The sequence below is a fragment of the Mercurialis annua genome, linkage group LG2 (assembly GCF_937616625.2).
Source record: "Mercurialis annua linkage group LG2, ddMerAnnu1.2, whole genome shotgun sequence".
Taxonomy (NCBI): domain Eukaryota; kingdom Viridiplantae; phylum Streptophyta; class Magnoliopsida; order Malpighiales; family Euphorbiaceae; genus Mercurialis; species Mercurialis annua.
This window is the reverse complement of record NC_065571.1, coordinates 46,506,320-46,523,442: the sequence shown is the minus strand read 5'-3', so window position 1 is coordinate 46,523,442 and position 17,123 is coordinate 46,506,320. Positions and strand designations below refer to the sequence as shown.

The window sequence follows — 17,123 nt, the reverse complement described above, 5'->3', positions numbered from 1 at the left end:
TTGTAAGAAATATGTGCATGAAAAATGCATTATTTATAGGGTTATTTTTTTCTTTTTCAAATTGACCCTTAGAGTTTGTAATTATGAAAAAATATACTATAGTTTTTCATGAATATTTATGTAAATCCAGATTATAATGGTAAGTTATTATGAAAAGGGTTCATAAAAGACACGGTATAGATAAATTATTTGTGTGGTTTTTGTACCATTAACTTTTTGGTGGCTTTGAATACTTAGTGGTCGTGGAAAAAAAGTCAATAATTTCTTGACTTGGTTTATCGTAATTTTTTTTTATTTTCTTTTAGTCCATAATATCCTTCCAATTTTAGCTGTTCTGTTTTTTTTTCTCTCTTTTCAGAGTTGTTGCATCAACTACTTTTATGCTCTTATTTTCATTAACTGTTTCGTTTTCTTTTTGTGACAATTTATGAAATTTTGTATAAAATACGATATTTTCTAAAAATATTTGTATAATACCTCACAAGGAAAAATTGAAAATAAAAATATCTTCATTTTATGATTTTATGTTGAAATTTATGTTGAATTTAAAAAGAATTTAAAAAGTATATTGTGTACGAGAGAGTAGAAACACTATACATATGTGAAATCTCATATTGGTTCGGTTCGGTTCCGTTCGAGTATTAATACTATTTTTAAATTTTTAGTTACTCAATTCTTTAATATTGTATGACCTTTCATTTTTGTAATTTTTATAACTCGTGTTATAATGGCTATATTTTTTATGCAATTGAATTTCATATTAATTGTTAATTAAATCTTTATCTCCTCTCTCTCTTCCTATAAATACTATCTTTGTTTTCATTCGCAAAACACAAAAAAAAATAGAGATCTCTCTGAATTAAGAAATACAAATAGTTTATGCTGATGAATATTGAACAACTTCTGCTAATTATTCTTTTACAATTTTTTGTGCAATATCATGGTGTACTTTGAACGGTGATGCAGTGCAATGATCATCATATGACAAATCCGAGTGGTTGTTTTATTCCGGGATGGTGTGGTTGATAGCTGTCTTGCATCTTTGAGCAGAGTAGTGAAACATCTTAAAGAGAGCGATATAGTCCGCGACTCAACCAAATTATTTTCATTGGTAATTCGTTCCAATTTTATATATACTGTTTAGACAATTTATCTAATTATTTAATTAATTGTTTAAACATTTCCAAGAATTTTATGAGGTTGTGTTTTGCGTTGAATACCGATGAATTTTTTTGTTCTGCGTCTTTCGCCACTACTGCTTTTTTAAAAATAGAGGTACGCCTATGAACAGTCAATTAATTATACCTTTTAAATTTGTTGAATTAATTGCCTTTTTTATTTTTTATGTATATCTTTCGTGGAAGAATTTAACTTGTTATATTAAATGTTTTATTAAGTATTATATGTCGGAAAATTTGTAAATTTAGTTTTTATTATTTTTATTACTAGTTTTATTTTTTATTATTTATCCTTCATGAAAGGTATTGCATATTAGTATTCTGTTATTATTAATATTTTATTTGTTGTCTTAGATCCTTAGTGGAATGATTATATATGTAATCTTTATTATTATTATTAGAAAGATCATTTAGTTTTTTTTAATGCGTCTATGTTTTGACAAAGAGGTTATTACACACAATTTTAATTGTGAAGTTCTCGTTGATTTATACAACAGTTTTATCAAAAAGTTTAAATCATATATTAAACTTATTGTGAAGCAAAAAAACAACCTATTAGAAATGATATTGAACAATTTGTGAGTTGCAACTGTAATAAACCCTGTCATATGACATGTAAGTGTCGGAAGAGTCTTAGTTTTGAATTACAAACTAATCTGATTGAAAAGTCATTCACGCTATGATGATATTTGAGATCAACATTATTGGTAGATCAAACGGCTGGCAGGTAGACTCTAGCGCATCTTGCCAATTCTGCTATGATCGTGTTATGTTCAATAAAGAAGTATTGCTGGGAGATTTCCGCATCACTACAGTTTCCGGATTTGGTGATGTAAAATTGAAGTTTACTTCAAAAAATAACTTAATATTGAAGGATTTGTTGCACATTCCTACAATGAGAAAAATACTGGTCTCTGTTTTTCTCCTGAATATAATTAGATTGACTAAACTACCGGAGATGATTTTACACCATCAATCTAGATGGTATATCTATTGGAAAGAGTTTTTCTGCTGACGATATGTTTAAATTAAATATTGATATTATTTTTTCATATGTTTACATATTATGTTATTTTAATATTTGGCATGCTAGACTTTGTCATGTTAATAAGAAAAAGAGTCGTTAATAATATGAGATCTTTGGGTTTATAATTAATACTTAAAATGTCATTGAATGATTCTAAAAAATGTGAATTTTGTTGTCAAGTAAAAAAAATTAAGATGTCACATAAAGCTATTGTTAGAGAATTTGAACAGTTTAATTTCATTCAATTTGATATATGTGAACGTGATGGAACATTAACTAGAAACTAAAAACGGTATTTTATCATTTTTATAGATAACTGCTCTAATTTTACCTATGTTTCAATCTCTTGTCTATGTTTTTGATTTCATCATATGTCTATGTGCAGCTAAACAACTCTAGGATTTTAACATTTTTTAGCATTTTTGTGATTATTTGTCTTGAATCATTTAATGGTTTTATTATTGATTTCATATTAATTAAAACTTGATTAATTTTAGTTAATTATTTATCTTGTGTTATTTATTGAAAAATGATAAAAAATCGACCTATGGAATTAAATTAATTTTTATTATTAATGAGACATTTTGATAATTGTTTCAATATTTGTATGATTGCTTAATCATTTGGTTTTTATTTGATTGTAAAAATTAATTAGTTAAATGAAAATGATTAATTAATTTTTTAATTGAATTGAATTGAGTTCAGTTTATTAATACTTGACAAAAGTTTATTAATGTTTTAAGATAGTTAGAACTTTAACCAATATAATTCATTGATTGTTAATTGCAGTTGTGTGAATGAGTGTTAAATATCGTTTTTATCATTATTGTTTTCATAAGGCCTAATGCTTTAAAAAGCCTGATCTTATAGCCCTTTTTTAATCCTACCATGACGTTGAAAATTTATCAATTTTACCCAATTTCGCATTTTATTATTTCAATTGTACCCCAATTTTTAATATTTGTCAATTTGTTTTTACTAAAATAATGAGATCATTCATTTAACCCTATAATATCCATAAATGGCTTGTTTTTAATAAGACATGGACATTATTATATGTAAATTCGGGCGCATGGTATACTTCAACATTTAAAGATAAAATAAATACATTTCTATTCAAAAAGTCCAAATAAGTCCTTTATTTTTGAAAACTAACTAAAAACCATAATCAAATTAAAACTAATTTAAATTCTTAATTAATTTAATTTAATCTAAATAAATTTCAAACATTTACAATTAATTCCAAATGAAATTGACGTCAATTTAATATTTCAGGATTTAATTGAAACGATAAAATGCAAAATAGGGTAAAATTGACAAGTTTTCAACCTTAAGATAGTATCGAAAAAGGATTATGAGGTCGGGATTTTTTTTAAGGTATTAGGCCTTTTCGTAATTTATTTAGTTTATAGTTTATGCAAATTAATTAGTTAGTTAAATTAGCCTACTTAACTCTTAATTTATTAGTTTTAACTAATAATTAGAATCGATAAACGGTTTTAAGTTATTTTTTGTTGGGATCTTTTTTACTCTTTATTGCTTGTACAATTTCATATGCTTGCGAAAATATTAATAATTTAGTATCTGGAAAATGATACTCTCTCTGTCTTAATAGAATTGTCCGATTTTTCTATTTTTTTCTCCCAAAATTATATATCCTACTAAAGGAATAATTTTAAAAGTTAATTTTTTCATATTGTCTTTATTTAAAATCCATTAATGAGCTAAAATTTATTTATATATAAGTAAATGATATTTTGTGATTATATTAAATAAAAATATTTAGAAAAGTAAAAAAATTGTAAAATTTATAATATTAATTATATATTTTAAAATTGTGTGATAATATGAAAATGGCAACTCTATTGAAAGAGAGAGTAATAGTTTTTCTAATTATTATAACATCAATGCAAGCAAATAAGTAGCTAGGGTTGTTCATCATGCTAAAATCCAATAGATGGTGGGGCAGGTTATTGAACTAAAGAATATGCTCTTTCTTAATTTTGAAAACACCTATCAAAATTTAAATTTAATGATTAGATCTATCTCGAGGATTTTTGTCTTTGTCTACCAATAAATTAATTTAAGTGGAGGAAAATAATTCATAATACTGATGGTCTTTATACACCACAAGGTTTGATTCTTTTCCTACCTTTTTAATGTTACATTTAGAATAATTGTAAGGAAATCTTATTAAATTTTTAAGAAACAGTTTGAATTATTAATTTGCGCCAATGCAAATAATTATAAACTGGCCTGGCCATCTACCCAGTAGAGCAGATAGATTATTCAATTTTTTTTTTCCTGATAGATTATTCAATTTAATAATTAGAATAATTTAAATCAAGAGGGCCTGTGAAAGTTCGCTCATTACCAAGATTTTAATATAAATACTTAATAAATAACATCTTAAAATTTGTTTAAAATACCCGTCGCCATGTTGAGATATATAAATCTAAAACAAATAATAGAAAAGTTAATGTTGAATATGATTATTTTAAATACATATATATAATGTGATTATGATGTGGAGGATACATTTTAAAAGATCGACAGTTACATTATCAAAATTAATCAGATTTTCAATTATTTAAATGAGATTAAGATATATTAGCACTTAAAAAGAAAAAAGAAAAACACATTTTTCACTTCTAAATCAAGTGCATAATTCGGAGATCTTACCGAAACTACCTTTATGATTATTTTATTTTGGTATAATTATCTCAACAGTGCACCATATATATGAAAAAATCATTAATATTTCACAGAATTTTATATAATCAAGGAATGTAATAAAAAAAAAAAGATGTTATCATTTTCATTTTCATTTTTTGGAGGTTTGTGAAGTTTAAGAAAATTATTTTCATTTGCAATAGAAATATGTACGTACTTTATCACATCTCTATTTAAAACACTATAAGTAGGATATCTTTTATTTATTATTAGGTCTAATAACTTAAACAAAAAACTCATCTTAAATTTTTTTTCGTTTATACCATAACCTTGTAAAAAAATTATTTGTACCCAATTTTAAATTTTTAGGTTTCATCTCTATCCAATACAAAAATATAATTGACAATTTAATAAATTAAAGGATAAAAAAATAAAAACAATTAAATAAAAGGTTATATTATACGTCTAATTAGTATATAAACATAAATTAAAGGATTATTTTAAATTTTTTCCAAGTGAAAAGAGACAATTTTAATACTTTTTGGTAGAGATGAAAGCTAAAATCCCAAAATTGAGTACAAATGATATTTTTATTAGTTCAGGGCATAAACAAAAAAAAAAATTTAAGGTGGGGTTTTTTTAAGTAATTAAATTTTATTACTATAGTATAACACTCGGCTGAAAACACTGTTGAAGGAACAATTATTTTGGGTGGAATTACAACTTTGTCCTTTGTTGGACACTAGCTCAATTTCATTTTCTTTTTTATTCACAATGCCAATCAATCAAATGACTCCTGCCACCCCTAAACAGATGTTTTTTTTTTCAATCCTCTAATATTAATTATTTAGTTAATTTTATTTTATAAATAAAAATAAAAATATTAAACATTAATAATATAAATTTAGTGGCGTCTGTAAAAATATTTTTTGTTTTATGTTATTTTTACAAATAATAGTAAATATATTAAATATTAATAAAAATAATGCATTTTTATTTTATTTTTTTATTGAGAAAATCACAAAAATACAACAAAAATAGCTCAACATTTCACACAATGTCACCTAACTCCAATATTTATCATTCCTACCACAAAAGCAAAAAAATTTACAACAAACATCATTTCATTAAATAGGTGACACATGGCAAGCATAACACCATCTTAATAAAAAGGAATAACAACAACTAGCACATGTGATTTCCGTGTCAGAGCGCGTCAGCGCGCGTCATAACGCGTCAGCACGTCAGAGCGCGTCAGCACCTATAGCAAGCAAGCATCAACAAATTATAAACACAGTTTTGTAAGATCATATGATACATCTCTGAGACATCATTGATACATTTTCCAAAAAAAAAATTGACAGTAATTTATTAATTTTTTAAAAAATATATGTTGATTATTTATAGTATTTTATTAATTCTGTATATTTACAAATATAAAAAAATCCACAAATTATTCAAAGTAATATTTACAAAAATTAAAAAGCTAGTTTAATTAATTACAATAAATAATTGTGTATGAATGATGTATCAAACAAATATATTAGTGATACATACCGAATACGGGTCCGATACATGAATAATATATTTTTCATGTATAAATTATGTATCAGAGATTTATCAAATATGTACTAAAAATAATTTTATTAATTATTTATCGAATATATTGTTCATACATACCGAACACGGATCTAATGCATGAATAATAATTTTCTCATGTTTAAATTATGTATCAAATATGTATCAAATATATATTAAAATAAATATATAATACATGTAATAAAATATTTGATACGTCGCAAAATGTATCAAATATGTATAAAAAATAAGTGTAAAACTGTATCTATCATGTATCTATTTAAATATATATCGTGTATAAATTTAATAAAAATGTATCTATCATGTATCTATTTAAATATATTTAAAAATATATCTATCTAGTATAAATTATGTATCAACGATGTATCTATTAAGTACATTTAAAAAATATATCTATCATGTTTAATATTTTTTTATAAATACCACGTATAAATTATGTATCGAAAATGTATCACGTATGTATCCAAGATGCATTAAATATATATCAGAGATGTATCAAATATTTATCGAATATTTTGCACTTATACTCGTCTTTCTCATTTCTTCCACCTTGGGACTTTCAGTCAAATCATGAAAACAAACCGATCAAATATTTATAAAACAATAAATATAATAATACTAATTATAAGTTTTTTTAAATTTAAAAACGAACCAATTGAATTAGTCAGTTAATTCAACTAATGTATCAAATATGTATCTATCATGTATAAATTGTGTATCAGAGATGTATTAAAAATATATTTGAATTACAATTAAATATAGTCGATTAGAATTAAATAAAATATGTATCAGAGATGTATCCATTTTTTAAAATATAATAACAAACAGATCTATTTAGTCGGTTGATTTAATTAAATCGATAAAAAAATAAAAAAAATGTCTAAACGATCTAAATTATATATCAGAGATGTATCGGAGATGTATCGAATATGTATCCAAATATGTATTAAAAATATTCACTAGCAAATTAAGGGTTATTTTTGCAATAGTTGTAAAATAATAAGAATAACCATTCTCATATTCACTAGCAAAGTAAGGATTATTTTCAATAAAAATATTAATTATTAACTAAAATATACCAACTCTAAATATTATGAATATGCACCAAACAACAAATATGTATCGGAATATATATATATTTAAAATATGTAACATAAGTAAAAAAATTATAAAATTAATTTGATAATAGTCTATTTAAATATCTCGAACTTAAAATTAATATTTTTAAAATTTTATATAAAATAAACAATTTTAATATGTTATATTTATAAATATAAAAATAAATTAATGATTTAATTTTTTAAAATATTTAACATTTAAATAAATATTTATATAAATATATATTATATATTTAATAAATAATATATGGGGACCTTTGGGAAAAAAAGTTCCCTTTTGTATATTAAGAGGTGCACCATGCACCTGTTTTCCAAACAATTGTGATGACAGGTGCATGGTGCACCTGTTGCACGCTCAGCAGGCCTGACGCGCGTCAGGCCTGCTGAAAAGAGGAGAATTAAAAAAAAAAAAAATTAAATTAGTGTTTATTTATAGGACACGTGATGTTAATAAGAAAAGATGGTGGTGGATGAAATAAAACACTCATAGTTGGTAACAAAGCAAACAAACTTAATAAAGTTGTATTGTGTGAAAAGTGAAGCATTTTTTCTTACTTTCTTATTATTTTCTCTTTTTTATTTTATGTTATTTTTACAAATAATAATAGATATATTAAATATTAATAAAAAAGGATAATGTCAAAAAAAAATCACGAACTTTACATGTTTTTTTTTATTTTAATCATCCAATTTAAATTTTATCATTTTCATGCGTGAACTACCATTTTTTTTTAAATTCATTCACGGTGCTGAGGTGTCACGGCTCTATTGATGTAATTTGCTGAGGTGGAGATCATTTTACACAAATGAATGAGTACCACCTCACTGTCGTGTATAAATTTGAAAAAAAAAATAGTAGTTCGTGCATAAAATGGCAAAATTTAAATTGCGTAATTAAAATAAAAAATATTACATTTTTTAAATAAAAATAACCAATTTTTCTTTTTAATTTTGAAATTTTATCATTTGACAAACTAAAATAGAGAAAAAAATGGGACTTTATAATTGAAGATAATCTTACACTTCATTTTATTAAGGTCTAATGTCTTAAAAAATTCAACTTTTGAGCCCTTTTCAATTTTACTATGACGTTAAAAACTGGTTAATTTTACCATATTTTGCATTTTATCGTTTTAATTGCACTTAATTTTTCAATTTTTATTAATTTTTTTTACTTAAATGATGAAAGCATTCAATTAACTAAGTTTAAAGATAAAATTAAATTCATTTTCATTTAGAAAAATACAAATAAGTCGTTTATTTTTAAAAACTAACTAAAAATCATAATCAAATTAAAACTAATTTAAATTTTTAATTAATTTACTTAAATCTAAATAAATTTTTAAAACATACAATTAATATATGCTAGATATAGAGAACGTTTTTGAATTTTTTTACCAAATAAAAAAGGTGTCAATTTAATATTTCATGTTACAATTGAAACACAAAAATGCGAAATAGGATAAAATTGGTAATTTTTCAACATCAGGGTAGGATCGAAAAGAGGCTAAAAGGTTAAGAGGTTTTAAGGCATTAAGCCTTTTATTAAATGTCTATTTATTTATTTATTCGTTAGATTTTAGTTAATTATTTTGTTAATCCCTTAGATTTTAATTCATTTTTTTGTTAATCCCGAAACAACGCGAGGGTGTTGTAATAGTACTTATATAAAAATAGCACAAATTGAGTGTTTATCTCGACCCATTAACTTTATTTCTAACACTAAATATAAAATATCTGTATATCTTATTTTTCAGTTGATTTTATATTTTTACCAAATAAAAACTGAGAATTATTTTATAAAAGAAAAAATATTTTAAACAATAGCATTTATATGGTTCTTATCAATTTAATGTGAAAATTACTAGCTGGATACGTTTTATATAAAAAAATATCGTTTATCCCATTTTTGGTGTTATTGAAAGTGGGCTAATATAGTTTATTGTGCATTCCATCCGTACTCCAATCTCTATCAAATTTTTTTAGAATTTCCAATTTTAATTCTGTTTACAATAGTGGGAAAACGTGAACATCACAAATTAATTTAAAAGGGAAAAAAATTGATCAGTCATTTTAGAAAAATCTTAGAAGGACCACAAAAAAATTATGAAAAGGGCCAACATGCAACGAATTAACAAAAACAACATAAATTTTTGTTTTACTATTGAAGAGTGCTGGCTAAAAAATACTTTTAAGGATCAAATTGTAATTTCTTTTAACAATTCCGTCCCTTACTAACAGATAGAATAATATTTAAACATTTTAAATATCAGGAGACTAAATACAATATTGAAAATTTAAGAACTGACTAGCATAATATGATAAACCTCAGAAAATGATAGTTAGGAGTGTGCAAAACCGACCCAAACCGGAAAATCAAATCAATTAAATTTTTTTGGTTCGCTTCGGTTTCATATGATAATAAAAATTCAAATGCTCAATTCGGTTTGGTTATAACCTTGAAAATCTTTAGTTAAGTTTTAACATAAACTAAACCAAGAATTACAAAACCAAACCAAAAAAACTTACCGAACCGACCAGCTCGGTTAGAAAAATTATACTCTCTAAATTTTTTGGTTTGGTTCGGTTTGCGAAAATAGAAAAATTTCAGTTCGGTTTGAACCGAATGCACATCCCTAATGATTGTAATTAACCCCAAAAAATATGGAATTTTCTTTAAACTATTTCTAAGAGGAAAACATTAAAAATTTGAGAATTGAATGGTAGGATTATTAAAATATTCAAAGGAATAAAGAACACTTCAATTCAAGTTGTACCAAAATGATTTCAATGTTTCTGAGTTTAGCAAGAACCAAGAACAATTTGCCTGTGTATGGAACAATTGGACTAAATACAGAATCTAATGATAAAAACATAGTGAGCATCAAGCAACAAAATTAGTGCAGCAATGTCTCTAACTCATGTAAGTGACCCTAAATTTTGACATGTACATGATTAATGCTGAAGAACCTTAAGATGTAAAAATTATACATAGTCCTTCAAAAACTGGTGAATGCATACGAATTCAATGATCAATGAGAGCTTTTTTGGAATCCGATGTAGCTATATCTTCACTCAATTCACGTCCGCTGGTCTCGAATGGGAAGAACAGAATGCAGACAACTGTAATAGCAATTACGACCTCAAACAGAATAACAGCTGCCTTAAAATGGCAGTTGCTCACCAATGCAACTGCTACAAGAGGGCATACCATCCCACCAATTCTACCGACAGCATTTGCAGCTCCAGCCCCAGTTGACCTAATCGAGGTTGGATATAACTGGAAAAGAAATATAAGTATTAGATAGATTCAAATTAAAAACTGCGACATTTGATCTGGGTTATATACCTAAAGCTACCTCACAAAGAAGAAATGACGGCATAAAACAGTAGTAAAAATTCAACAGGAAGAAACAACTTGCAGCAGTTATCACGAATGTTATAGTTGTTCTTTGTACGATGCAAAGAAACAGCTCAAACCATAATTATGACTGATAAAGAGAGTGATAATGCAAAAGTGTAATGGAATGAACTTTAAAAAGGATTAAATGTCACAACTTCAGTTTTTTCTTATTTATAGATTGCTGCATTGTGTGTCAGGTTTTCATGGTAATTTTGATTAGAAAACTCGATGATGCCCATGGGAGTGAAAATAAAAACTAAAAAGAATTAAAAGTGAGAATTTTTAACAGGCATGACTGTTTCATAGAATTAGTTCCTTTAATATGTAGAGATTTAAACAATTCAGAGGCTTACTTCTGGAGCATATATGCAGGCAACAGTGAAGGTTCCCATGAAGAACATGCGTGCACCAAACAACAATCCTGTTGTTAAAATATTGGACTGAGGTGAAACTAGAGGTAAAAGTAAAATCCAAGCTGAGATGAACATGATTGCCATAGAGAGTTTGCGGCCATATCTATCCACCATTATAGCTGATAAAAGAAGCCCTGGAAGCTCTGCAGTCGATGAAAGTCAAAGTAGCCACTGGTTATAATAATACAGATAATTACCATAAAAACTAGTACACTTCAAATTGAGTTTCAAAATGGAAAAAGGGGAAATGCAGAACCTGCAAAACTAGTGATAAGCACATCAGTATAGAGGCTTTTATCCTGCAGATTTTCCGAATGTAAGATAGTCGAGCCGCATTTGCTTTGAATAGTACTTAATTTGGAGGTCAGCAGTATGATGCCATAATATGAGAATACATTTCCAAAGAACAAGACCCACAGGAGAAGCGTTGTTTGTATTAGATTTGGCGAAAAAAGAAGACCAAAAGATGAGATGCTTGATTTTAGGGTTGAGATCTTTTCTCTATCAATAAAGAGTAGAGGTTTATATTCTAATGCAGAAAAATCTGCAGCCTCTTTGATTCTCCCTAAAGAAACAAGCACACCAGGGGGGAGTTCCTTCTGGTTAACCAACGACATCTTCTCCAGAATCTGATGTGCTTGAGTTGTTCTTCCATTAAGGCATAGATATCTTGGGGACTCGGGTGCAAGACGGTAAAATAGCAGTAATGTAAATGATGGTATAGAAGACAGTGCAAGTAACCATCTCCAATTTAGTCTCAGCATCACAATCTGCAATAATAATGTAGAACATTAAAATTTTGATAAAAGGTCTTCAGTCTTTCTTTCACTGAGGATGATATCAACCATTCCAAGTAGTAAACATTTAATTATTTTGAACATCAGATGTACTGCTTCATGCTACCGTGTTCTTCCTAAGAGGGAAGCAGGCATAAATGTTTTCTGATCTGTGATGTTTAATCACCTTAATCTTGTCAGATCATTTAACATCTTCTCATAAATAACAAAATCATGTCATTCCCCAGATCCCTGTCCTCATAATATACAGTATTTAATGGTGTAGAAAGAAACTTAAAAACTATTAACTAGCTCAGGTGAAATTATCATTCTGAGAATGGATCGGAGATACAATTTCAAAGTTACAACAGTCAAAAGTCTACGGACACAGCAATGTAGAAATGTAGCAGAAAATTAATGCATGGTAAAAGGATTGAAATTACAATCAGAGAAAGACTTTAAATGAAAATTAACTTAATGAAGGATTTGGAAGAATTTGTTTTTCAAATGTGTAGAAGATTAACTAGTCCCAATGGATTTAGTTTGGTCATCGTGTGTGCTTCATGCAGAATATAGCAAGCAACTCACAGAATCTGACATTCTGCAACATGGCTCTAGCAATCATTTTACTTTAGAACATTAAGTATTTATTTACTTTTGTTTGCGGTTTGCCTTGTCAATGAATTGCAAAATTTCAACTCTTCTTGAATTCTATTTGATAGTTGTTTTCAGAAAAAAATTACTATAAGGATGACAAACAAATTAATCACTTTTTATTAGCTTATCATTCTTCTTCCCTTGCATGCAAAATTGTAAAGGCATGCTGCTTTTCCTATTGCCTAAAGAAAATATCTTATATTGAGATGCTAGAAGTACTTGGAAAAGTTTTGAAATATTATTTAAGATACTGACAAGCTACGGCTACGCGTGCATAAAACACTTCAATTTGAGCGTACATCATGCATCTGCCTATACTCAATAGCACTAATAAACTCCCCTACCAAAATCCAAGATTTTCACTAAATGAAAGTAGAAGAAGTTAGCTCATGCAAATCCACCAATCATATGGGAAGTCATGCAAAGTAACATACCGCAACAATATTCGCAATGACAAAGTAAATTCTGATTCATCAAGAAAAAGCACCTACACAAGGGGACCAAGACAAGTCCCCTGCAAATAAATTGAAGTAATTCAACCATTTTCAAGATGTTACTTTTCTGAAAGAACTTAAAAGGATAAACTGCAAAACAGAATATTCGAAAAACATATGAATGCCTTCTTTTTTTTTTTTTTTTTTTTGACAAATACTGGAAACTGGATCTCAAAGCAGAATTTTATGTCAACTCTTTAAAATAATTCATCAAATTGAAATTCTTTTTAGCCTATAATCTGGTAATCAACAATGTAAAGCCCGCATCTTTAAAACAAACACTTAGTAAAACAAATAGAATTTTAGACTGAAAAAGAAACAAGATTCTAACATATATGCCAGATTAAGAAACGAACGAGGGCACTACAGAGAGATAATGATGAACAATGTCTAGTTTAAGGTTGTAAACCAGAGTCAATAGAGATTAAAAGTTTCTCCTTTAGAAAGTGGCGATGTTCTCTTCATGAAAAACCACATGAAAGAAAATTCAAAGATTGAAGGCATAGGCAAAAAGGGGTAGGGGATTGGAGAACTATAACTCAATTCAACTCAAGTAAGCCTTAGTTCCCAAGTTAACTGGGATCAGCCATATGGATTCTCCTTTTCCATTCCAAATGAATTGTGCATAGTGCATGACTGGTGTGGCTAAAAATTGCTCAGATACAGTAAAAATAAGTCCACACAAGAAACATATACAGACTAGTAACGCAGAAGTAAGTGTTGATTAAATTATCAAAGTTATACCTGAATCACATTCCGAACCTTTATAAATTTACCTAGTAGCCAAAGTTGTGTTGGTTGAGTAAAGTTACTCTTTTATTCACAATAGGAGTGACATAGAACTTTTCATAAAAACACGATGATATTTTGATTTTTCAATTTACAGCATAATATATCTAGCAAACAGCATATCTAAATATCAGCAGTAGTTATACAATAACACATACCCATGCTAGCGAGGCCTCAAATAAAATTCCAAGAGTCCAGAAAGTTGAAAAGATAACCATCCACTTGCCTCTATGTGAAGTGGGAAGAAACTCAAGAAACCAAGATAAGAATACATGTGTACCACCCAGGCCAAAACCAACCAGACAACGGAGAACCACTAATGTTAAGTAATTTGGGGAGAAAGCACTTATAAATCCAGCTCCACTAGTAATCATTGTTATGCTTAAAATACCTTTCCTGAAGAAGTGTTTGAAGAGTGCTAGACATATTAAGAAAAAGACTAAGCACAGGTTGCCAATACACAAGTAGAACATACAAAAAGAGAGACGGTGATGGGATAATGCAAAAGCGCAAAATATAGCAAAGATTATCATCAATGCGGCCTGAATCAAGCAAAATGCTCAACTGATAGCTGGCCAGAATATACTATATCATACTGTTCTTGTCCTAGTTAACATCTAATTCCAAACCAACCTTAGCTCTTCTTTTTCCTTCAATCAACATATGGGCCACATTTAGAGATCTAGGTCAGTTTGGATTCAAAAGAGGCTAAATCAATAATGTATAATCGAATTGAGGATACAAATTAATGTTCTGTAACTAAATTCAAATTTAACTGCAAAATTCAGTTACTAAAAGTATGATTGATAATCATTCTAGCAACTAGCAGGCAAATTATACTCATATTCATTGTCTCAATAAAAGAAACCAGTACAAGTATGCATTTTACATCTTTAATATAAACAATCAATTCAAAGATAAGACTATGAACGATATATTCAAAGGCAGACATCAATGCAATAGTTAAAATCACACAGAATTCTCCTATTTTGCAATGTGATAACAAGAAAAACAACAGAAATGAACAAACAATTCTAATTCTAAAAGAAAAACTTGCCTTCTTCCAAAGTTATCTGAGACAAAACCCCATGTATAAGCTCCAAAAAGCATACCACCAAAAACAACAATACTCAAAAGGCTCTCTTCACCAGAGGAAAGTTCCCATTTGAGCTTAACAGCAGGACCCACAAACGAAAGAATCATAACCTCCATAGCTTCTGCAAACCATCCAAGTCCAGCATAAACCAGAACTAAACCTTGAAATTTCCCGAACCCAACAGCATTCAGTGCTTCATCAAGGCTGTATGCAAGGCCTTGCCTCTCGCTTCCCATCTGAAGAGAAACCCATTAGTCGTTTGACATTAATAGTCAAGAAAAACAGTGTATTTAAGAAGAATAAATATATAAGGATGACGAAAGGTAATACCTTTATATGAAATTTTGTTGTTATTATTGTTGACGATGATGGTTGTATGGTACAGATTTGAGTGAGTTTTTGAAAAGGGTAGACATCAAAATTGTAAAGAAGGATTAAGAGTGTCAGTGTGGGGATTGCATGTAGTGATGGCGTGTTTGGAAGTTGAAAACAATAGCAAGCAAACTGTATTTCTTTGCAACCACGAGAGTTTTTTTTTTCTTTTTTTAATGAACAATCACGAGTTTCAGCGTCTCTTAGAAATACTAGTCTCGCACGTGGCTCGTAACATGACTCGTCAATTCATGTATTATTATTTTAAAATAAAATTAAAAAAATCAAATTAATTTTTTTTATAAATTTACATATAATTAAAAAAAACAAGGATTTGGATAATATTAATTGTGTTGCTAGTATAGTCAAATTAAAAGATTGATATTTCTATTAATTTAGAAAAGATTAGCTATTTTTTCTATACTCAATTAGTTTTCCTCTATTATGATACAATTTTATTTTAACTAAAACTCTAATTACAATAATTTTTTAGTAATCAATTAAATAACTAATTTGTTAATGACTATAAAACCGTTATTTAATATAGATTAGAAAGGGTTATTCCGTAAATTTTTTTGTCCGCTCTCCCATCCGTACTTTTATATATAGTATAGATAAAATGATGCTTTACGTTTTTTATTAAACAATGGGTCCCACACGTCCCTGAACTTTTTTTTATTAAAACAAAAATTATATTCAAATTTGAAAATAAAAATGTATAATATTTCTCAGCAATAGTTGCAACAATTAACATAATTTAAAAAGGAGGATATAAAAATTTCGTAGCCATTTAATAGATCATCCAATTATACATTCGCTTAACATGTAAAAATTTACAAGAATTAAACAACGATGATAAGCGAACGGTATCAATAATTATAACTTCTATTTCTGTCGGCATATTCTTCTTGCATTGTGCTACAGAGATCACATTTAAATTTAATATAATAATTCACACCAAACTCTCCTCAAATTTAAAAGGCTTAATTCCTTAAAAAAAAAACCTCATCTTACACTTTTTTTTTCGTTTATACCCTGACTTGTAAAAACACCATTTGTACCCAATTTTGGGTGTTTATGTTCATCCATATCCGAAAGCATTAAATTGTATTATTTTTATTTGGAAAAGAGTTTAAAACATACTTTTTTCTATTTTTAAAAATACAAATAAATCCTTAAACTTAAAAAATAATCAAATACATTCAAATAATTAATTAATTTTTTTAATTTTATAAAATAAAAAAAATAAAAAAAGATATTATTGTTTTTAATTTTTTTGGCGGAAATATTTTAAAAAAAATAAAAAAAAAATTGGAAATATTTTTTAAAAAAATTATTATTATTTTTAAATTTTTGAAGAATATATTTTTGTACTATCAATAACATTAATATCTAATTAGTATATAAGTTAAAAATGAAGGATTGTTTTAAACTCTTTTTCAAATGAAAAGAGTACAATTTAATGTTTTTGGGTAGAGATGAAACATAAAAACTCAAAATTGGGTACAAATGGTGTTTTTACAAGGTT

The 17,123-nt window shown here is 27.2% G+C and overlaps 1 protein-coding gene across 1 annotated transcript; it reads right to left on the bottom strand.

Annotated features, from left to right (window-relative positions):
• Positions 1–10,360: 10,360 nt before the first annotated feature.
• Positions 10,361–16,684, bottom strand: LOC126668620 (organic cation/carnitine transporter 7-like). The gene is made up of 7 exons (XM_050361809.2): positions 16,657–16,684; positions 15,554–15,762; positions 15,185–15,459; positions 14,286–14,523; positions 11,668–12,181; positions 11,352–11,554; positions 10,361–10,875 (listed from the first exon to the last, which is right to left on the bottom strand). Exons 1-7 carry the CDS (start codon positions 16,682–16,684, stop codon positions 10,621–10,623), a joined length of 1,722 nt encoding a protein of 573 aa, XP_050217766.1. The 3' UTR covers positions 10,361–10,620.
• Between the last annotated feature and the right edge of the window lie 439 nt (positions 16,685–17,123).

Excerpts from the sequence above, each read along its gene's own strand:
- LOC126668620 (XM_050361809.2), bottom strand. The coding sequence starts at position 16,684 with ATGGATGAACATAAACACCCAAAATTGG. Across the intron at positions 15,763-16,656 it reads ACATAAACACCCAAAATTGG|AAAAAAAAAACTCTCGTGGT; the intron begins GTACAAATGGTG and ends CATTAAAAAAAG. Across the intron at positions 10,876-11,351 it reads CCTGCATATATGCTCCAGAA|TTATATCCAACCTCGATTAG; the intron begins GTAAGCCTCTGA and ends TTTCTTTTCCAG.